The 11,997-nt window shown below is 50.7% G+C and overlaps 1 protein-coding gene across 8 annotated transcripts in view; it reads left to right on the top strand.

Moving 5' to 3' along the window:
- RAPGEF1 (Rap guanine nucleotide exchange factor 1) overlaps positions 1 to 10,282 on the top strand; it is an 83,062-nt gene extending 72,780 nt beyond the window's left edge. For all 8 annotated transcript variants that reach the window (XM_027649965.1, XM_027649967.1, XM_027649969.1 and 5 more), the window contains 11 exons: positions 760 to 835; positions 3,905 to 3,989; positions 5,465 to 5,557; positions 5,963 to 6,148; positions 6,304 to 6,388; positions 6,618 to 6,712; positions 7,163 to 7,241; positions 7,386 to 7,487; positions 7,910 to 8,007; positions 8,513 to 8,641; positions 9,215 to 10,282. In XM_027649965.1, coding sequence (XP_027505766.1) covers positions 760 to 835; positions 3,905 to 3,989; positions 5,465 to 5,557; positions 5,963 to 6,148; positions 6,304 to 6,388; positions 6,618 to 6,712; positions 7,163 to 7,241; positions 7,386 to 7,487; positions 7,910 to 8,007; positions 8,513 to 8,641; positions 9,215 to 9,365 — 1,179 coding nt within the window. In that variant the 3' untranslated portion in view covers positions 9,366 to 10,282. The remainder of the gene's footprint in view (positions 1 to 759; positions 836 to 3,904; positions 3,990 to 5,464; positions 5,558 to 5,962; positions 6,149 to 6,303; positions 6,389 to 6,617; positions 6,713 to 7,162; positions 7,242 to 7,385; positions 7,488 to 7,909; positions 8,008 to 8,512; positions 8,642 to 9,214) is intronic.
- Positions 10,283 to 11,997: the final 1,715 nt, after the last annotated feature.

Below are 11,997 nucleotides of genomic sequence, written 5' to 3' on the forward strand. Positions count from 1 at the left end.
AAAATCAGTGATTTCTGAGCATTTGGGACTAGTAGATGTGTGTCTTAATGTCTTCTTTCTTTCTTTTCTTTATGATCTGCATTTTTGAAACAGTATAGAACTGTCACTGTGAGCTGCTTCCTGCAGTGTGGGAACCGCTGGCTGAGTGATGGATCAGTTTTGCATATTTTGAGTTGTGAAATGCAGTAGCTAGAAGAGTGTTTTAGAGAGTGGTAAGGCAGGGGTCAAGCAATTAGCAGGGCTGTTTTCTGCTCCTGGTTATTGGACCGCTTGAGGTGACCTCTGGCCAAATAGTTCCAGATTAGGGAATTAACTTGCTAGGTTTTGATGTTCCAGCAACATGCAAGTTGAATGCATGACCTCCCACCCCACAGCCACTGTGGTACGTGGCTGTGTGAACTTTGAGACAGTTCACACAGTGGTGCTGCTCTGTTAATAGTCTTCTGGGAGCGTTTGGGGCATTTGTGTTCATTCTTCTTTGGACAGAAGGTTCAGCTTTCACTAAGCTTCACAGCCTGGCCTTAAGGAGTCAGAGATCCCGGGTAAGGATCAGCCCAGCTCCTCATCTGGGACATTAAATGCTTTATTCCAATTCCAGGATTAGCCCAGCACTGAAGACCATGTCCCAGCTTGTGCTGTGAGCAGTGCCAGGAACATTGTGTACGCTGCCAGTTGCTGCTGAGCTTGAACCCCAGCACTGTTAAACCAGGCCGAAGGGAACCTTGGGCTGTGCCTAACGTGGTTGTGTTCCCGTTGCAGGGGGATGATGGGCCAGATGTTCGTGGTGGATCTGGAGACATCCTGTTAGTGCACGCAACAGAGACTGACAGGAAAGGTACGTGGGTGCAGCAGGGCAGAGCTGAGGGGCACAGCCTGGCACGGCCTTTGGCTGCTGATCTTCTGGTCTTCTGCCTCTGCCTTCTGCTGTGGAGGCAGCTGGGCCTGGGGGAGGGTCTGCAGGGATCCCCTGCACAGCCCGGGGGGGGTTGTGCTTATCTGTGGTAAATGGAGGTAAGCTGGATAAGCCCCTGGTGGTTCCATTTAGCAGCAGGGATGATATTAACTCCTCACAGCCCTTGCCCAGATCTGGAAGGCGAGGCACACCAGTGACAGTGCTCTGTTGGTGTCCCTGCACCTGCTGAGCTGGGCCACTGCCTTCTGGGAATGCAGGAGTGACCAGCCTGTTGTGCATGGATCCTGTGTTCAGTGGTGCTCCTTGACCTTTGGATGTCAGGGCAGTGGGGATGTAGGAGTTGCTGGAGTGAGTGTTGCATGGAAGTAGGAAAAAAGGGATGTTGGCTTGGGTCTGATGCAGTACCCGTGGGCATTGGGCAGGCTGTTCAGGTACTGGTCTGCTGACACCCCTCATTTTCAACTTACCATGTCACTTCCTAGTCCCACTTTTTACTACTTGCATCCTGGTAGCCACCCAGGCCAGTTCAGAGAGGGAATCCACAGTACAGGAAAGGAGATGCAGAGGAGGAAAGGGGATGTCATCAACCCTTGGCTCTGGATTTGTTAAAACCCCACTTTATCTCTCCAAACCCAGTCACTACCCACACAAAGCTCTCCTATTCAAGACCTGTGGCAAAGACAGCCTTTGCAGTGTTTTCAGAGAGTGATTTGAACCTGCCAAACACATTTGTGCTGATGGCCTTAACCAGGATTGATCTCCTTATCTCCTGGGATGCAAAGCAAAATACTAACCCACTGAATCACTCAGCACTTGTATTTTAGAGGTTTGATAGTCAAAGGGGAAATATCTTTCATGTACATTTTTAAATGACAGGGGTTTTACTGTAGCATAAGATGTTTGCAATTACTTACCAGCACTATTCAGCTACCAAGAAAATCCTTTCCCTGACAGCTGTTTCTCAGTTTGCATTGGGCACCAAATCCAGGAAGAAAGGATCAAAGTTAGGAACATACTAGAGAGGAGGAGGCAATTGATTGTGCCAAGGGTAGATATGTATATTAAAGAAAATAGTCTAAATGAGATGGTGGAAATATCCCTTATAAAAAATGCTGAAAGTGGAACAGAGAAACTCTGATTTACTCCTGCTGTTCTCTGGAACATCACAGTGGAAGAACTTCCCTACTGTTCCTGCTGAAAGACAGCTGCTTGGTAAGGGATGTGTGCTTAGACATCCAGTTCATGAACAGGGGGCTCTGAGGGTGCTGCAAGCAGTGGGGTGAAAGCTGTGGAGAACCTTTCAGGACTGGGGAAAACTGGGGCAGGATTTTTACTGCCCAGTGGTGCAGCTGGTGATTGCTGGGTGGAGGGAGCTCAGGTTCTCAGTCCCTGTGCTTGGCCTCACAGGCACTGCCAAGCCACGGAGCTGAATGGAGCAGAGAGGAATTTGTGCTATGCTAACCCACTGTTTGGGTGACTGAGAGGGTTAATGAATTAAGCTTACAATGAGAAGAATTCAGGGCTTGTAAATCAATCAGCCAAACGGCACAGAGGGGTAGAGTTAAGAGGCTTTCCTTTAAAGATGAATTTCTTGGCAGCTTCAAGTGCCAGAGCAGACCAGCTGTATTACCTCACGTTGCCTTTTGGGCAGATGGGAACCCAGAATAAATGTAACTCCACGCCCTGTTGCATGATGCTTCTTGTCCATCTGAGTTTTCTAAAAGAGCTAAATGGAATAAGGGATAACGAGAGACTTGTGGTCTTTAGGAATAAAATCCGTGGTCAGTTAAGTGCTCACATCCACACACACTTGCTGTGAGTGCAGGATTACAGCTGGACGAGGCCTGGGGCTCACCCCTGACATGACCACCCAGCTTCTGGCTTTAGAGCTTATGTCTGATTGTCTGTAACCAAAAGGCAGCAGCAGTCTCTGATTTAAGAGCAGGAGGAAGCAGCATTGCCACGAGGTTCCTGCCAAGAAAAACACTGCAGGTAGAGAGGCACAGCTACCCCACTGTGCCCTGCCCCTTCCCACCCTCCATGGCAATGGATGGATGTTACAGCACGTGGGTGTGAGGTGATCCCTGTCCTGGCTGGAACAAGCTCTGCATGCACAGCCAAGCCTTGGCAGGCCCAGCAGGAGCTTTTTCTCCAAGTCTGCCCACGGTGCTCCTGGCAGGGGCAGGGTGCCATCCCACTGCACATCCTGCTGCTGGTTTGTTCTGGGGCCAATGCTCCCATTGGACACTGCTGTCCACAGTGACCAGGCATTGCCCAGGAGAGGTCTACAGTCCTGACCTCAAATCTGCTTTCCCATTTGCAATCCCTGCTTTTTCAAATTCCATCCTTTGTGCCCATGGCAAAGCCCAAAGCCTTTTGTGATTCTGCAGCACCCCCATCCTGCTGATGAATTAACACAAACTGACTCACCCCATGTCAGCATCTGTGTTGTGGCAGGGTCGTGGCCACCATGGTAGTGTCAGTTTTTGCAGTGCAATTTACTCTTCTTTTGGCTGAAAATAATCTTATATTTACACTGTCCTGGGATGGATTTCCTGGAATGCAGTAAGGACAGAAGATCTGCAGCACCAGAGCATCATGTTGAAACACGTGTGTTCCTCATCAGGAGGGCAGAGTGACTGTGACAGGGCTCTGTGCTGCCTGAGAGAGGCTGACACACAACAGGCAGCCACCTCTCACCATCAGATCTTCTCTGTAAAGTATCCCCAAGGTCTAAACCATGTTTTTTCTTGACCCACTACTGATAGATCCTGTCCCACAAGCAGGTGTTTTTCACTGACCCCTTTGGTGGTGGAATAAACAAAGCCCTGAGCTCAAATGCTGCAAACGGGAGCCAGGGCCGGGCAGTGGGGACAGGGCAGTGTCACTGCTGCTCTTGTGTTACAGGGTCCATCTGCTGGTAAGGACCAACAGCACAGCAGTTCTGGAAAGTCCATTTGTGCCGAAATGTGTCCATGTCTCTCTCCCTAGATCTGGTGCTGTACTGTGAAGCCTTTCTGACTACATACAGGACATTTATCACCCCTGAAGAGCTCATCAAGAAGCTGCAGTACAGATATCCTTTTGCATGAGTGGCAGTTCACTCCCACCAGGAATCAGAGCCAGGTAGTCATTGTGGAGGGAGCTGATGGCAAGTTGTTTGGTCAGAAGCCTGCTGACAGTGTGGTCAGTGATGTGCTGGCCCTGGAGGTGTCCCAGGCAGGAATTCCTTCACCTCCACATTCTGCAATGGGAATTGCAGCAGGGCAGGTCCAGGCAGGGTGGATAACAGACCAGAGAGTTATCTCCTGAGAGTCCTGTCAGGGGAGGGGAGCAGTTGAGGTTTTCTGTACATCACTGGGTAATTATCATTTGTTTTGGACATCTTGTTTTCTAGAGTGGGCATCAGGGCACCTTCTGCCTTCCAGAGGGGCTGTGGGGATTATGGGCAGGTGTAGTTTAATACTGGAAATGACTAAACCATCAAGGCCTTTTCTCTGTTTTACTACAATAAACTCAGCATTGGAAATGCTGGGCTCTTGGCCCCCCACTTCTGAACTGAGCTTGTAACTGATAACAAAGCAGGGCCCTGATGTGCAGGGTGAGCATTAGCATTTCTGGCAGAGGATGGAGAAGGCTTCTTGAGCACCCTGCCTGCCATTCCTTCCCCTTGGCTCCATTCCCATGACTCCATTCCCTGCCAGCTGAGCAGGTCAGTGTCTGGGTCTGGGCAGTGTGAAAGCCTCGTGGGCCTTGGTGCTGTGCACCCACGTCAGAGGGAGCCTGACGTCACTGTGTCCTGCTTTGTGGCTCATCACTGCCATCTGCAGCAGAGCCACTGCTCCCTGAGCTCCAGCTGGGATCGGCTCACCAAGGACACAGCACAGCTCCCAGTCGGTGACAGCACTGTCTGGGGCAGTGCTGCAGGCCCCTGACTTACTGATAACCTTCTTCCTTTTCCCTTTCTCCACCTGGCAGAAGCTTTTTCAACCTGTGCTGTCTCCCCTGTCACCGTACTCCTTGCAGCAAATTGGGCAACGAGGAAGGTAGAGGTGACATCTGAGATCTGTTGAAACCAGATGTCACAGACCGGTGGGGGAGATCCCTGCAGAGGAGTGCTGCTCATTAAATTCCACCTTAGAGAGAACAATTTCAAGGTACACCTGCTCTTCCAGCATCAATTCTATGAGGTGTAAGTGGCTCCTCATGCCCCTGCAGCTGGTGTCAGCTTAATGCCATCTTAATTAGAACCATATCAGTGTCCCTCATCTCCTGGAAATGGAACACCAGTTTCCATCAAGACAGAATAGTTTGCTGTTCTAATGTAGGTGCCTCATCCCTGGAAGTGTTCAAGGCCAAGCTGGATGGAGCTCTGAGCAACCTGGTCGAGTGGAAGGTGTCTGTGCCCATGGCAGGGGGGTGGAACTGGGTGATCTTTAAGGTCCCTTCCATCCCAAACCATTCAACGATTCTGTGATTCCTTGGGGCAGCTGGTGATTGCACTGATGCTGGTCTGACCACACTGAGTTGATTCTTTAATTTGAAACCAACGTATGAGAAGTTTTGCCACTTCCCGGACACGTTTAAGAAGCGAGTCAGTAAGAACACCTTCTTCGTGCTGGTGCGAGTGGTGGATGAGCTGTGGTGAGTTGCTTTCTTTGTTTTGGATGGGAGATGTGGGGTCAGTAACATGCTGAAGTCTGGTAGTTGGAAAGATGTGGTTTTTAGGAAGATGTGGTTTTTTGGAAGGTGGGGTTTTTAAACCCTATTAAGTCTGACAGCTGAAATCCCTGACCCTGAGCAGTGAGATACTTGCACTGCTGAACCCTCCAGTTGGAAGAGCAGGTTCTTGGTGTGTCCCAGCTGGGTCAGTGATTTAAAATAACCAGTAAAAAGGGAATCTCTGGGAAAGGAAGAGCTGGGAAGAGGAGGAATTTCAGTCACCCAATTCTGCTTGTAGAAAAGACTGATGAGATTCAGTAGAGGTACAAACTGTAGCTCAGTCTCGTAGCTCTGATGCCTGCCCTGGGTTTTCCATCTTTCTCTCAGCTTAGTGGAGTTGACAGAGGAAATTCTCAAGCTGCTGATGGACCTGGTCTTCCGGCTGGTCTGCAATGGGGAGCTGAGCCTTGCCAGGGTGTTACGCAAGAATATCCTTGATAAAGTGGATCAGAAGAAAATGCTGAGCTATGCCAACTCCATCAAACCTCTTGCAGCCCGAGGGGTGGCAGCCAGGTGAGGGAAGATGCATGTAACCATATCTTGGTCCTTTGAGAGCCAGGGAATCCCTTTCCTGTGGACACAAAAGTTTTCTCAGCCCAAAATATAAGAAAGAGAAGAAAACAGGTCACATTTTCTGAGCCTTCGTACTTCATCCTTGTTTTCCACAGGCCAGGGACACTGCATGATTTCCACAGTCATGAAATAGCTGAGCAGCTGACCCTCCTGGATGCTGAACTCTTCTATAAAATCGAGGTACAGATATGAGGATGGGGAAAGGGTGGTGGGAGGGATTGGAAAGTGCAGCCCCTACAATCTCTGGTGTTCCCTGCCAGCTCTCCAGGACACCTGTTGGGTTGTAGGACACAGCTGACCTCGTGTCAGCAAGTGGCTGCAAACACACACTGTGACTGGGAATGTTGAGGCAGAAATCCCATTTTAATGTGTGGTATTTTCCCACCCCCCTCCTCTTCTTCCTTGGCAGATCCCAGAAGTTTTGCTTTGGGCAAAGGAACAAAATGAAGAGAAGAGCCCCAATCTGACACAGTTCACAGAGCACTTTAATAACATGTCCTACTGGTAAGGAGCTTAAAACAACCATGTCACTGAACTGTGCTTAATATCCAATGCCTTGCAAATATTCCAGATATTCCTCGCTGACTTGGGTTCCTTTGTTACAAGTGGAATAACATATATTTTTGGCCAGGAAATAGATTCAGAACACTCATCAAAAACCTCAGAGTACATGAGAAAGAAAATCAGGAATGTTGTGGAGGTTTCCTCCTGTAACCTGAAGGAATTAATTGTCAGTATCACTGAGCCCTTCAAACAAACATTCCCCTTGAAAATAAATGCACTCTGTAAAACTATCCTGTCTCTGTTGTGGATTAGAGTGCTCCATTTAAGTTGGAGGTTTTTAGTATTGTTGGCCCATCCTTATCAGTGATCAGATTTTTTTTAACGAAACAAGAAGGAATCTGAGATCTGCTTAAGTGGGTTTATCTTTTTTTTTTCTGTCTGTTCTTCCAGGGTCCGTTCAATAATTATGCTACAAGAGAAAGCCCAGGACCGAGAGAGGCTGCTCCTTAAATTTATAAAGATTATGAAGGTACCAGCTTCAGCTTCCCTGTGAATCACAAACATTGCTCCTTAAAGGAGCAGGGTGGTGGGACCTTCTGGTTATTAGAGCTGTTTGATGCTTAGAAGGCTTTTCAGATCTCTTGAGTAACTGGAACATTATGCCTTTTCACAGCACTTACGAAAGCTGAATAATTTTAATTCCTATCTGGCCATTCTTTCTGCACTGGATTCTGCCCCCATCAGAAGGCTGGAGTGGCAGAAGCAAACCTCAGAGGTGAGGAGCAGTCAGGGCTGTCATCTCTGGGGGAAGGATAACTGTGGATATGCATGAAACAGCTGGGTGGTTTTCAATAGCTCAGCAATGTCCCAGGGTGGAGGGATGGTGGGTAACTGCTCTCCAGTGGGTGTAATGCCACAGTGCTGGAAGCCTGCAGCATGGCTGGGCATTCTGACAGCTGCAGAAGTGCCAGCACAGCCACAGGGGAGAGCAGCCTCCTCCTCTCTGCAAACCAAGGCTTGCTGAGGCTGAAGGCAGTGAGGCTCTGCGTATGCACAGTTGGGGTCAGGCTGAGTAAATCACTTAGAGTTGTTTCCAGGACAGCATTAACTCCCTGGCCTGCATAGCTCTCTGGGGAGAGGTGACAAAGAAAATGGGTTTGCAGCAGCGGTGTCACCGTGGGATTTGTGTCCTGGCAGGGCCTGGCTGAGTACTGCACCCTGATCGACAGCTCCTCGTCCTTCCGCGCCTACCGAGCTGCTCTGGCCGATGTGGAGCCCCCCTGCATCCCCTACCTGTGAGTGGGCAGTTCCTTTCCTCTGCACATTTAAATGGTTCCTTCAAGGATTTCTCAGCAGCTTCTGCTGAGCTCAGCACTTGCCTTTTGCCAGACATCTGGGGTAAGACAGCACTGTGCCACATCAGCCCATGGGCCCTCTCCGGAGCGATTTGTCTGGGAGCACAGGAAGGCAGGGTGGCAAATACCGGTTTGTAAAGAAGCTTCTTCCAGCCTGGTCCTTCTTTCCATGAAGGGTGAAAGAGCAACCTCAGCACTCTTAGTGTGCCATGGGTGCCTCCCCTCAGAGGCCCCTCAGCTGTGCATGGTGGGTGCTTGCACCTGAACACCTTTGGATCTGCTGCTGGGGAAACAATTCCCTCTGGATAAGGTTGCCATGATGGTGGCAGTGGGAGGCTGTTGGGTTGCATTGGGCTGCCTTTTTGCTGGCCACCCTGCCCCTGTGTGACTAACCTCTGTACCTGTTTACCTACTCCCTGGCCTGCTGTCCCTTTATCTCTTTCAGAGGCTTGATTCTGCAGGATCTGACCTTTGTTCATCTGGGAAACCCTGATTACATTGACAGCAAAGTGAATTTTTCCAAGCGCTGGCAGCAGTTCAACATCCTGGACAGCATGAGGTGCTTCCAACAAGTGTAAGTGCTGCAACAGGGGGGTCAGAGCTGTCTGTGGGGCACCATGTGGGGTTTGAGGTGTGTGGGGATGATGACTGGGAGCCCCTATGCGAGGGGAAGGGAGTCTAAAGTCAAAGCATCATGATGGAGATGTAAGGAGAGCTGGGAATGACAGGGCTCTGGTTGCAGTTCTCCTTCCCTCTCTAGGTTAGATAAAAGTTGTGAAGACATTTTTCTAATGTTAGTTTTGAGATCCAGTGCAAAGTTTTCACACTCCTCTCTTTAAGATGAGTTTTTCCTCCAGGTTTTGCCATTGCTGGTTCCTGTGTTCTCTAGGACATGGAGGGTTTTCTTCAATGCTGTCTTGCAGCAGAGGCAACACACCTAAGTGCTGATTTCTGTGTGAAAGGGTCCTTTTTTCCCTCCCAATTCAGCAACAGGCATGATGGGTTTTCCTCTTTCTGGTGTCACACCTTGTCATGAGAACTGGGCACAGACCACAATGCTGGATGTGTTAGAGCAGGGCAGGGGTGGCCAAAATTGAGAGAGGTCCCCAGGTAGCCTCTTGTTTAACCCTCCTCTGTGGTTTTCCAGACATTACGACATCAAAAGAAATGATGACATAGTGTCATTCTTCAACGACTTCAGCGACCACCTGGCTGAGGAGGCCTTGTGGGAACTGTCCCTCAAAATCAAACCTCGGAACATCACGAGGCGGAAAACAGATCGAGAAGAGAAGACCTAGGAGGAGGGGTGGTGTGAGCGAGGAGAATTGCTCCACAGAGGCGCCGAGGGCAGCTATGAGACTGGAGTTCAATGTTTGTACCTGTCACTGGATGACACACCCTCCCTCCCAGCTGGCAACCATCCCTGGGGGTGGGAATGCCGGGCGCTCGCAGCCGGCCAGAGGTGACAGCGCGGCCGCCACCGAGGGCAGAGATCGGCCGGTGCTCGCTGCACTCGCCCTCCTTCTCCTCCCGTCCCTCTGTGCCATGAACCAGCTTTAAACCTGGGGAGAGAGCTGTGTGGAAGGAGAGTCCTGCGCCAGCGTGTTGGTTTGCTGGCCCATTCCATCCGGGAATAGCCCGGCTTCTGTTTTCATCCACGAAGGAAGGTCAGCAAGAGCTCAGCACCCACAGACTTGTCTCTGGAGCGACGTCGGGCAGGAGCAGCCGTGGAAGCCAAGGGTTTAAGTCTCCCCTGCAATGCCACCTCCAAACGTGTTCGTCCATAGGAGATGAGGATGGAAGTGTTCCTGCTGCCTGCCAGAGGAGCTCTGCTTTCAGAGAGCTGCTTGTGTTTACAGGGGTCTTGGTTCACCCCAGATCTCTGGCGCCTTCCTCGTGGGAGGAAGGCACCGGTCGTAGATACGGAAGAGGCACTGAAAACGTGGGCAGGGACCCGCCATCTCCAGTCATCACATCCCCCTCCTCCTCTCAGATCTCGTTATTTAAGCAACGGTAAATCCCTCTGAACCTGGAAACACGGACTACCCAGGTACTGCGGGTCACTGTCCGTGGCCCCGTGTCTCTTAGCGATGGTACTTAGCTTTTGCACAGGAAATGCTGTAGTATATGGACTGTACATACTAGTGTTTAGAATCCATTGGGGATTTTTGATGCATGTCTGAATACCGATGAATTTATAGGAAAAAAAAAAAAAGAAAAAGTGCAAACCATTGTGTATAAAATTCACAACCGGTGACAACGTCGTTCCAAGTGCTGGAATAAAGGAGGCTCGGGGCTGTGGAGCAGGTGCAGGAGCCGGGTGAAGGAGGCAGCGGGTCCATTTCTGGGTTGGAAATGGGAACCAGGAAGGAGCCCTGTTCCCAGTCGAGCCACCCCATCCTCCCACCCCGCTCCTCTCTCCTCTCACTGTTGCCAAATGTTTGTTCCCGGGGGTCCCTGTCGGGCTGGCCCTCGGTGCTGTGTATTGTGACCTGTGCTTTGGCAGGAGCCCCAGCAGGTCCCTGTCCCCAGTCCTGCCATGCCAGAGCCAGCAGGGCAGTGGCAGCCCGGCGTGGAAGAGCAAAGGGCAGTGTCATTTCCCACACATGCAGTGTTAACCCCAATCTGTTCAGTGTGCCTTATTCAGCCCCTCTGTCCCCTCTCTGTGTCCCACCCAGGGTGTTCTCCCCAGCGCAGCCCCAGCCAGGCCATTTCACATCCCTCCTCTCTGTCCTCCTTCCATGGTTTGCAGCTGGATTGTGGGTTCAGCAGCCTTGTGAGACCCTTCTCAGCTCTCTGTGGTCGCAGGTTTTTACAGGGTTCTAACAAAATCCTGCAGGTTTAGGGCAGCAGCTCCAGGAATACAGACATGGAGTTTCACAGAGCATCCTTAACTTATTTCTCAATAGCATCTCTGTGCCTGCTCAAGCCTCTGTTTATTCTGGCTGAATCAGAGCTGCACTTATTTCCTTCTCCAAACAGATTGCAAAGCCTTGGCCAGCTCTGCCTGACTCCCAAGAGGGAGTGACAGCCACACTGCCCCACTCGCAGGGTTTTACTCTGCTTGGTTATTTTCCTGAGGATTTCAGGCACGGGACTCACACAGTGAGTGCTGAAGCACAGAGAGACACTCCCCCCCCCATCCATAAGAACATCTTCTGGGAGAGGAGAGTGTGGGGTCCAACACAGTTTGTGCTGTGCAGCCCCAGAGCAGGAGGAGCAGGAATCTTCTGTGCTGAAACACGGTATCTGAACAGGATCACTTCAAAAGTGGGTTATTTTCATGGCACTAACGGCGTTGGAGCAGTGTGTTGTGTCCAGCCAAGGCTTTGCAATCTCCAAAGGCTTCCCAGCCTTCCACACAGGAAGTAATGCCTGCATTTTCCTTTGTAAATAAGGTTTTTAAAAGCCCAACATGTTGAGGTGGTGAGAAGGCTGATGGTGTGGGCTTTGCCCCAGTGACTCCGAGCACCCCTTTGGTGGGGGCTGTGTCTGGGCTGTTCTGGGAGTGCTGTGTGTGCTGGTAGCACTGGAACCACCCCATCTGGGGGTGCAGAGGTCATGGCTGGGGCTTGATGCCACAGAGGGACAGGAGGGTGCAGCTTGTCTCCATCCAGCTGAATAACTGTGTTATGTGATAGAGGAGCAATTGGCTCACAGGTTGGGCACAGAGTTATAGTGATTGGGGTGACATCAGGCTGGCATGTGTGGGGTTCTGCAGGGCTCCATCCTCGACCCAGTGCTCCTCAACATCTTCATTAATGAGCTGGACACAGGACTGGAAGGAATCCTTACAAACTTACACCAGGAGCTGTCAACTCCCTCCAGGGCAGGGAGGCCCTGCAGAGAGACCTCGACAAATCAGAGAGATGGGCAACCACCAACCATAGGAAGTTCAACAAGGGCAAGTGTCCCATTCTGCACCTGGCA

The sequence above is a fragment of the Corapipo altera genome, unplaced genomic scaffold (genome assembly GCF_003945725.1).
Source record: "Corapipo altera isolate COAL_440 unplaced genomic scaffold, ASM394572v1 268, whole genome shotgun sequence".
NCBI lineage: Eukaryota > Metazoa > Chordata > Aves > Passeriformes > Pipridae > Corapipo > Corapipo altera.